The 9622-nt window shown below is 53.5% G+C and overlaps 1 protein-coding gene across 1 annotated transcript; it reads left to right on the top strand.

The window, feature by feature from the left end:
• The first annotated feature begins 3878 nt into the window (after positions 1 to 3878).
• Positions 3879 to 6316, top strand: LOC109756707 (transcription factor bHLH18). The gene is made up of 4 exons (XM_020315546.4): positions 3879 to 4008; positions 4093 to 4627; positions 4757 to 5143; positions 6060 to 6316. The coding sequence occupies exons 2-4, from the start codon at positions 4124 to 4126 to the stop codon at positions 6141 to 6143; spliced, it is 975 nt and encodes a 324-aa protein (XP_020171135.1). The 5' UTR covers positions 3879 to 4008; positions 4093 to 4123; the 3' UTR covers positions 6144 to 6316.
• The last annotated feature ends 3306 nt before the right edge of the window (positions 6317 to 9622 follow it).

Genomic DNA, 9622 nt, shown 5'->3' with positions numbered 1-9622 from the left:
CTGCTACGGGCTTATAGGAAGAACCGTTCTTACCTACGCATCAAAACCACAACGATTTTTCGTCAAGCGTGCTGTTTTAACCTTCAACAAGGACCAGGCGTAGTCACACTCGATTCAACTAAAGTTGGAGAAACTGACACCCACTAGCCACCTGTGTGCGAAGCACGTCGGTAGAACCAGTCTCACGTAAGCGTACGCATAATGTCGGTCTGAGCCGCTTCATCCAACAATACCGCCGAATCAAAGTATGACATGCTGGTAAGCAGTATGACTGTTATCGCCCACAACTCTTTGTGTTCTACTCATGCATATAAAATCTACGCATAGACCTGGCTCGGATGCCACTGTTGGGGAACGCAGTATTTCAAAAATTCTTACGCACACGCAAGATCCATCTAGGTGATGCATCGCAACAAGAGGGGAGAGTGTTGTCCACGTACCCTCGTAGACCGAAAGCGGAAGCATTATATCAACACGGTTGATGTAGTCGTACGTCTTCACGATCCGACCGATCCTAGCACCGAACGCATGGCACCTCCGTGTTCAGCACACATTCAGCTCGATGACGTCCCTCGTACTCTTGATCCAGTTGAGGCCGGGGGAGAGTTCCGTCAGCACGACAGCGTGGCGACGGTGATGATGAAGTTACGGGCGCAGGGCTTCGCCTAAGCACTACGACGATATGACCGAGGTGTGTAACTATGGAGGGGGGCACCGCACACGGCTAAGACAAATCTTGAGTGCCTTTGGGGTGCCCCCTGGCCATGTATATAAAGGAGGGGAGGGAAGAGGTGGCCGGCCCAAGGGGGGCGCGCCAGGTGTGGGGAATCCTAATAGGACTCCCCAGTCCAAGTAGGATACCCCTCCTCTTTCCTATTCGGGGTAGGAGAGAAGGAAAGAGAGGGAGAGGGAGAAGGAAAGGGGGGCCGCGCCCCCACCCCTTGTCCAATACGGTTTGGGCAGGGGGGAGGCGCGCGACACCTCTAGGCCCTTCTCCCCTCTCTTCACTAAAGCCCAATAAGGCCCATTACTTCTCCCGGCGAATTCCCGTAACTCTCCGGTACTCCGAAAAATACCCGAATCACTCGGAACCTTTCCGATGTCCGAATATAGCCTTCCAATATGTCGATCTTTACGTCTCGACCATTTCGAGACTCCTCGTCATGTCCATGATCTCATCTAGGACTCCGAACAACCTTCGGTACATCAAATCACATAACTCATAATACAAATCGTCATCAAACGTTAAGCGTGCGGACCCTACGGGTTCGAGAACTATGTACACATGACCGAGACACATCTCCGGTCAACAACCAATAGCGGAACCTGGATGCTCATATTGGCTCCTACATATTCTACGAAGATCTTTATCGGTCAAACCGCATAACAACATACATTGTTCCCTTTGTCATCGATATGTTACTTGCCCGAGATTCGAACGTCGGTATCCTCATACCTAGTTCAATCTCATTACCGGCAAGTCTCTTTACTCGTTCCGTAATGCATCATCCCGCAACTAACTCATTAGTCACAATGCTTGCAAGGCTTATAGTGATGTGCATTACCGAGAGGGCCCAGAGATACCTCTCCGATACACTGAGTGACAAATCCTAATCTCGATCTATGCCAACTCAACAAACACCTTCGGAGACACCTGCAGAGCATCTTTATAATCACTTAGTTACGTTGTGACGTTTGATAGCACACAAGGTGTTCCTCCGGTATTCGGGAGTTGCATGATCTCATAGTCATAGGAACATGTATAAGTCATGAAGAAAGCAATAGCAATAAAACTAAACGATCATTATGCTAAGCTAATGGATGGGTCTTGTCCATCACATCATTCTCTAATGATGTGATCCCGTTAATCAAATGACAACACATGTCTATGGCTAGGAAACTTAACCATCTTTGATTAACGAGCTAGTCAAGTAGAGGCATATATACTAGGGACACTCTGTTTTGTCTATGTATTCACACATGTATCAAGTTTCCTGTTAATACAATTCTAGCATGAATAATAAACATTTATCATGTAATAAGGAAATAAATAATAACTTTATTATTGCCTCTAGGGCATATTTCCTTCAGCAGGCCCACCAAGCCGACAACCTGCATCTCCTCGATGAGCACCAGCAAGCGGAGGAGCAACTCTTCGCCGGCATGGCCATCGCGCCGGACGTGGACGTGGCGGAGCAGGCAGCACTGCTCGGGTCCTACCGTTCGCCCGCAAAATCCGCCCCGACCGCTGGTGGTACCGCCAATATCAGGTGGAACTGGAGGACGCCTACAAGGAGATGGATGAGGAGGTGGACGAGGTGTTCGGCAAGAGCCACGACGAGGAGGACATTGATGACGAAGGGGACGCAAATATGCACACACAAAATTTTGACTTTTATTCAAAAACTATAATATATCTAAAATTAAAAGTCAATTGAAAAAGCATGGGAGAGTGGAGCTAGTATTAGCATGGTGTGATAGATGGGGCATGTAAGAGCATCTACAGCCGGACTTGGCAAATCCGAGACAGTGACCGGTCACGCCTCAAAAAATGCAATCCACATCCGAATACCTCAAATTAGAAACCTCAAATCCATATTATTACATGCAACATAGCGATCTTTAAGCGGAGCTCCTCCGATCACCGTGGCCATGTCCGGCGGCCGGTTGCGCTCCTCAGAACGTTGGCCCGGTCGCCGGCAAGGTAGAGTAGGGCATGGAACACGAGCCGGCTCACGGGACTCAAGGCGCCGCCGTCTCCCATGCCCTACTCTTCCTCGTCGGAGTACAGAACCCGTTGGGTGCCGGTGGACGTCGGATCGATGACGGATCCGTCCTGGGACGAGCCACCGACGTCCACCACGATGCAGTTGCAGCGCCCGAACTGATGACCCACACAGGGCACTGGAGAATGCAACTCCGCCTTGCCGACGTCCAACGCCGCAAGGGCAGCCGCTGCCTCCCGCACACGGTGCCGGGCACGGTGGGCACGCCATGCCATGGCCTCATCGAATGAGGCCCGTGGTGTGTCCCATGCTCGGCACGCCAACGGAGGGGTTGCGCGTCCGCCAATGCGTTCGTATGCCAGACGGACCGCATGGCCTCCGGCGAGGCAGCTACGGCTGGCCTAGTGCCGGATCCATGCGCCATTTGGGCGGACGCAATGGATTCCCGACGAAAGGAGTCCGAACGCAGCCGTGCATGGGCCTTCTCTCGGGCGAGGCGGAACGCAAGCCGGATGGCCATCTCCTCCTCGGGGCCACATGGGATGAGCTCGGGGTCGCCGGATCTGTAGGTGAAGGATTAGGATCCGCTGCCCGCCATGCCGGAGACGGCCGGAAGTAGCCAGAGACGAGTTTGGGTGGTGGAGAGGAGTGGAGAGGAGGGGAGTGAAGTGGCTAGGGTTTGGGCCGGCGAGCGGATGTGGAGGAATTTATGTGGAGTCGGGTGGACCAGCGTGGGCCGGGTCCGACGTGGCGGGCGTGCCCGGGCGTCCCATATCTACCCCTTATTTGGGCTGGATATGAGGGGTGCCGGTCAGCCCAGGCGTTCGAGAGTCGTTTGAGGGGGGCGTCTAGGTAAAAAAAAACATGACCGGACAATGGCCAGGCGGCCAGGCGGCCCGCCCAGACGTATGAGGAGAGTTTGAGGCGCCCGGTTGTAGATGCTCTAATCTCTCATAAAAGCATACGTGCATGGGCCTCCAAAAATAATCAAGGATTAAGCCTTGCATGCAAAGGACAAATCATAGACTGAAAAGAGGTCTTGCTGAGGTGAGGTGCACGTGATTGGGGTATCTTCTTGTTTCCCATAGTACAGTAGCTAGCAAGAACCCCAACCCAACCAGCCCTGCCCTTGCCGGAGCTTAGGCTTAGCTATATATATACATATATATGCCAGGCATGAAACAAGTATTAAAAGCTTGAGAGGGATTCGGAGACCATTTGCAAGGATGTGTTCTTCGTACTTGACCGTGCAATCATATGCAATGATGTGTCTTCTCGTCAGGTAAGCGTGTGATTTATATATTAGATCCATCGATCTGTATATAAACTGTTCTATAAACCATTTATTTTGGAGTGATTCGATCAGGTAGAAGTAGCTAGCTGGAGATCGAGCGAGCATGGATGACTCGAACATGTTCATCCAGTGGGCAATGGAGACGCTTGAGCAGGAGCAGGACGGCGCCGCCACCGGACACGTCTTCCCGTCGTCACTCCTAGAGCTCGACAACTCGGCGGCGCTGCAGAACGGCACGCACATGGCGGCCCACCGACACGGAGCCACCGACAGCTGGAGCTCAGGCGACAGTGGCGCCGCGGTGGCCGTGGAGAACGACGGCTGGTCGTCCAACTGCAGCACCAACTACCCGGCCGCGAGCTGGAACTTCATCTCGGCCATACCGCAGCCGCCCAGCATTATCGAGGCCACCCCGAGCCCACCCGCAGCTCCCAGCCACGTCGTGCCGGAGCTGGCGCACAGGTCGCCACCGTCGAGGAAATCCTCAGGCGCCAGTACAGGGACGGTGCCGACCGTGCAGGAACACGTCATGGCGGAGCGGAAGCGCCGGGAGAAGATCAACCGACGCTTCATCGAGCTCTCCACCGTCATCCCCGGCCTCAAGAAGGTCTGTACATTTCTCACACAAATAAATTTGTAGTAGCATCACTCACTTCAGCAGTTCAGCTCAGCATTGTTTCGCTCACTTCAGCAGTTCAGTTCAGCTCAGCATTGACTAAAATAATTTTCCGCTCAGATGGACAAGGCGACCATCTTGTCGGACGCCGTGAGGTACGTCAAGGAGCAGCAGGAGAAGCTCAAGGCACTCCAGGACCGTGACGCGAGGAGCATCGACTCGGTGGTGCTAGTGAAGAGGCCGTGCATCTCCAACGGCGATGATGGCTGCCCGTCACCGCCGCCGTCAGCAGCAGCTGGAGGAGGTCCGCCGACGACAAGGGTCACGTTGCCGGAGATCGAGGCGAGGATCTCGGAGAGCAATGTGATGATGAGGATCCACTGCCAGGACGGCAAAGGGGTCCTTGTCACGTTGCTCGCCGAGGTCGAGGGGCTCCACCTTAGCATCACACATACCAATGTCGTGTCTTTCCCGGCTTCCACTCTGATCATTAACCTCATGGCCAAGGCATGTTCACCACTTCACTCTACACATTTTCTTTCTTTTTTCTTATTTATAGGTTAGTACTCCTCAATATCAAAATATAAGACATGTTTGCAGTTCAAATTGAACTACAAAAATGTCTTCATTTGGTACAGAGTTAGTACTTGTTACCATATGAACAATTATTTTGTTTTTTTAGGTGACATTTTGTGAAGTCAAGAAAGACAATAACTCTAATGATAGAAGATAACTTGTGGCCCGTACAAAATACTGTGCAAATTTATGCATGATCTAAAAGAAAGAAAAATTAGAGGACTACCTTACTTGAGTTGTAGCAAATTGCCACAAATGTTTATTGAACACAATACAATAAAAGACAGTCCCATACACGCACATACACTCATTCGTATGAATAAATCTAGAAAAATATGAGCACCAACGCTAAGTCTAGGACTTGAACCCTGACGGGCTGGTTCCATCACAAGGAAACTAATCATCTGAGCTACTCTCAGTTCGCAATTGCCACAAATGTTATATGTATATACAAAATCACAATCATAATAAAATATTGATGAATAAACTTGATCAACGGTACCAATTTTGAGTCACTCCAACATATACTGTTGACCAAACCCTTAAACTTCTTAGAAAATAATCTCTCCATTCCAAAATGTAAGATTAATTTTAACACTATGATAGTGCAAAAAATAATCTTACATTTTGAGACGGAGAGAGCACTTATTATGGAACCACAGCCATAAGGAAATACTTATGAATAAATCTGATCAGTGGTACAAAGTTGGAGTCACACAACCTAGATATATATAATAATCGTCAACTAAGAAGATAGTCGAACTGCATCTTATATTGTTAACAGATGAATATCAAAGAAGTATTTACATTCCATTTTACTAACTAGTCTATAATTATTTCCTTTCAGTTAGACGAGGGCTTCGCCGTCACAGCGGACGACATTGTATGGAAGCTCGACTCTGCTTTGCGCGGACATCATAGCGGCAAATGATAGTTCTAGCTAGGAGAGGACCAATAAACATGAAGACGCAAAGGCTTAAGAAGCGGCAAGCAGGCAGCTCATGTCCAATTAGCATGTTCAATTAGTGCGTGTGTGTGCGCGCGCGTGCATTGTGAGTTACACTAATAGTGACCAGTGTGAATCTCGGGCACATGTTCAATTTAGCATGTTACCGTTTTTTGGGTGCATCTGTACGTGTCACTACAGCATCAAGGCGTTGATTTTTTAGCATGTCGGATCTTTCTCATGTCATGGTCCATCATGCTAGAGAGAGTAGTAGAATATTTTAGTCTGTATTACCTTCGTTTTTTCACTCTGCATATTAGGTCATCTCTGGATATACCTTTAATCAACAATCCTCTATAGGGGTCATTCGGTTTGGTGGAAAGCAAAACGTAAGAATTAGAAGTAGTATAGGATTTTGATAGGATGACATTTGCCATCCTAAGAAATTGACTTGCCCCGTTTCTATGTGTAAAATGAGCTTTGGGTGGATATGTAGTTTTCTTAAAAACACAGAAAATGAATTGTAATCCTACAAAATGTATGTACACATTTCCTACAAACTGAATGCATCTATAGGATTTTTTTTCTAGAATGCTTATTTCTATGTTTTTCCTATGACAATCCTCCAGACCGAACTAGGCCTAAAATTGCCTTGTCTGCAGAAAGGTAGCACGTCCAAGTTGGCAGGACAGGCCAAGCTCGATACAGTACTAGGAGTAGTGAGATGGACAACTCACGTGCGCCAGATCGACCGGATACACTCTCCTAGTCAAGCAGAGCTGGCATGCATGGCACATGCAGGCACGATTCCAGACGCTGGCTACACGACGGCTTTCCGGGCGATTCACGGACACGTAGTACACGCTTTCCGCATGTGCCTCTGTGGCACCTCGCACGGACGCCGTGACCACCGCCGACAGCATGGCGCAGACCACGGGCCACTCACTGATTGAAAGCGGTCATGCAGCTCGGGCTCAGCTGACTCGCCCACAGTTGGCTAGTCCATGTAAATTTTGTAGTGTGTGTTGAGTAACGTGTATTAGGAAATATAGGTTAGACTAGGAAATATACAAGGCCTTGTACTTCTATATATATATATGCCCACGAGGCTCAAGCAATACAACGAACTATTCTATCAATCCTTTCTCTCCTTTCTAACATGGTATTTATCGCAAGTCGATCCTAAACCCTAGCCGCCGCCGCTTCCGTACCTGCGCGCCTCCCCCGGGCAGTCGGCCTCCATGACCGCCGCCGGGGGCCGCGCCGCCCGTACCTAGGGTTCGTCCGCCGGCCGTGTTGGCCGGCTGCCCTAAAGAGTCTTTTTTTCCGATCCTTTGATCCGGGTTTTCTCTCTCTCGCCGGTCGCTTTGATCGGCGTCTACTTTTTTGTTTTCCGGTCTATGTGATCCGGTTTGCGTCGCCCACCGCCGTCGTCGACCCCGTGCGCCTCTACTCCAACACCGGCGCGATCGGCCGACTTCTTCACCGACCCGGCGGCCTCGCGCGTCGTCCGCGCGTCTGCCCGTCGATCGGCCCGACCCGGCGGCCTCGCGCGTCGGCCCGCCGGTCGCCCCGACCCGGCTGCCTCGCGTCATGCGGCGGCCTTCACCGCCGCCGTTCTCGCACCGGCCCGCCCGTCGATCTACGCCGGCCGTCACCGCCCTGCTTCGACCGGGACTTCTGCATCACCCTGACCCGGCGGCCTCGCGCCATGCTGCGGCCAATCATAGCTGCCCTGCCGCCCGCTGCCGCCGGCTTCATCTCGGACTCCGCCTTCACCGAGCGGCGTCCCCGACCTCGCGCGCGATCGGATTCATCACCCGCACGCCGCCGCGATCCGCCTCATCTACGTCGTGCGACCGACCTGGCCCGTCGGTTGCGCGCGCCTCCGCAGGCCCCGTGAAGACCTTCCCGAGTTCAGCGCGCCCCTCTATCGATCGAGCAACAGGCTGCCGCTACGTCGCCCCGTCGGGCCGCAGCGCCGCCGCCCCGTGGTTCTTCTCCCGGCTGCACCGACCCCCGTCACCGCTGCGTCGCCCCTTCGGGCCGTAGTACCGCGGTCCACCGCCGCCCAGAGGCCGTCCGCTCCAGGTCGTCCCCGTGGCAGTACCGACCCTCGCGCCGCCACTGCGTCGCCCCGTCGGGCCGTAGCGAGCGTGGCACGCGGTCCACGCTGCCGTCCAGAGGCCGTCCTCGCGGTTGCACCGACCCGCGCTCCTCCGCCGCGCCGCCCCTTCGGGCTATCGCGCTGCGGCCCGCGGCCCCTGCCGCCGCCCTGAGGTCTTCCCGCCATCACCCCGACCTGAACGCCCCCGCGGCGTCGCCCCTTCGGGCCGTAGCGCGGCGGCCCACGGTCCACTTTGTTGTCCACGCGCGTTGACTTCCCGTGGTATGCGTCGCGCCGCCTCCATTGGCGCGGGAACGCCACCGTCCGCGCCGGTCTTCGTCATGATGTCGGGTTCTTCGCCTACTTCGAGCACCGCCGCCGCGCTCCTAACCTAGCCGCCGCCGCCGCCGTCAGGCCGCCGCCGCCGCTCTTCTTTGGCCGCCGCCGCCGCTACCCACGTAGCCGCCACCGCCCGTCCACCTCCTTCGTCTTCGTCCAGCACCGGCCCGTCGCCAGCATCGACGTCATCTACCCACTTTGTCTACTCCGACAACTGCAGGCGACATCGGCCCCGCGCTGATTGACGCCGCAACCGTCGTCGAGTCCTTCTCTGCTGGCCTCTCCGACTCCGCCGACATGGCGTACAGCTTATGCAGGTCCTCGTCTATGCATGCCCGGTGCTGGCAACACCGATGCGTGCCTTCGTCCACGATGTGTCCCCGGGTCTGGCAAGCCTGGTGCGGCGCTTCACCAACTTCGTCTTCGTCCGTCTACGCATGCCCGGTGCTGGCAACACCGGTGCGTGCCTTCGTCTACAATGTGTCCCCGGGCTTGGCAAACCCGCCGCGACGTGTTGTCAACAACATCTTCTTCCCGACGCACCACTACTTCGACACCAATGCGACCATGCTAACTCGGCGCCTCCTTGCGCCCGCGGCTCCACGGCGACATCCTCGACACCGGCTCCCCGACTCGACATCAACCATGACATTCTTCGCACGGCTACCTCGACCATGGCTACACCACCCTCCGCTCTTGGCTACATCGACAAACGACACAAAGGGCTACCGCCAGCTTGAGCAACCTCGTTGGTTTCTACTCCAGCCACGACTCCGCGATGCGTCGACCGTTACGACTGTGGGGGGTGTCCGTCGGCTTGCCTTCGGATTCTTCTCCAGTCTCACCGTCTGCGTCGCTACCGTTGTGACTGTGGGGGATGTTGAGTAACGTGATTGTATTAGGAAACATAGGTTAGACTAGGAAATATTCTGGCTTGCCTTGTACTCCAAGTAAATCATGTACTCCTATATATATATGCCCACGAGGCTCAAGCAATACAACGAACTATTTCACCAAT

Source organism: Aegilops tauschii, chromosome 5 (genome assembly GCF_002575655.3).
Source record: "Aegilops tauschii subsp. strangulata cultivar AL8/78 chromosome 5, Aet v6.0, whole genome shotgun sequence".
NCBI classification, from domain to species: Eukaryota; Viridiplantae; Streptophyta; class Magnoliopsida; order Poales; family Poaceae; genus Aegilops; species Aegilops tauschii.
The sequence above is the reverse complement of the archived record's forward strand: the minus strand, read 5'-3'. Positions and strand labels throughout refer to the sequence as shown.

Excerpts from the sequence above, each read along its gene's own strand:
- LOC109756707 (XM_020315546.4), top strand. The coding sequence starts at position 4,124 with ATGGATGACTCGAACATGTTCATCCAGTGGGCAATGGAGACGCTTGAG. Across the intron at positions 4,628-4,756 it reads TCATCCCCGGCCTCAAGAAG|ATGGACAAGGCGACCATCTT; the intron begins GTCTGTACATTT and ends TTTTCCGCTCAG. Across the intron at positions 5,144-6,059 it reads TCATTAACCTCATGGCCAAG|TTAGACGAGGGCTTCGCCGT; the intron begins GCATGTTCACCA and ends ATTTCCTTTCAG.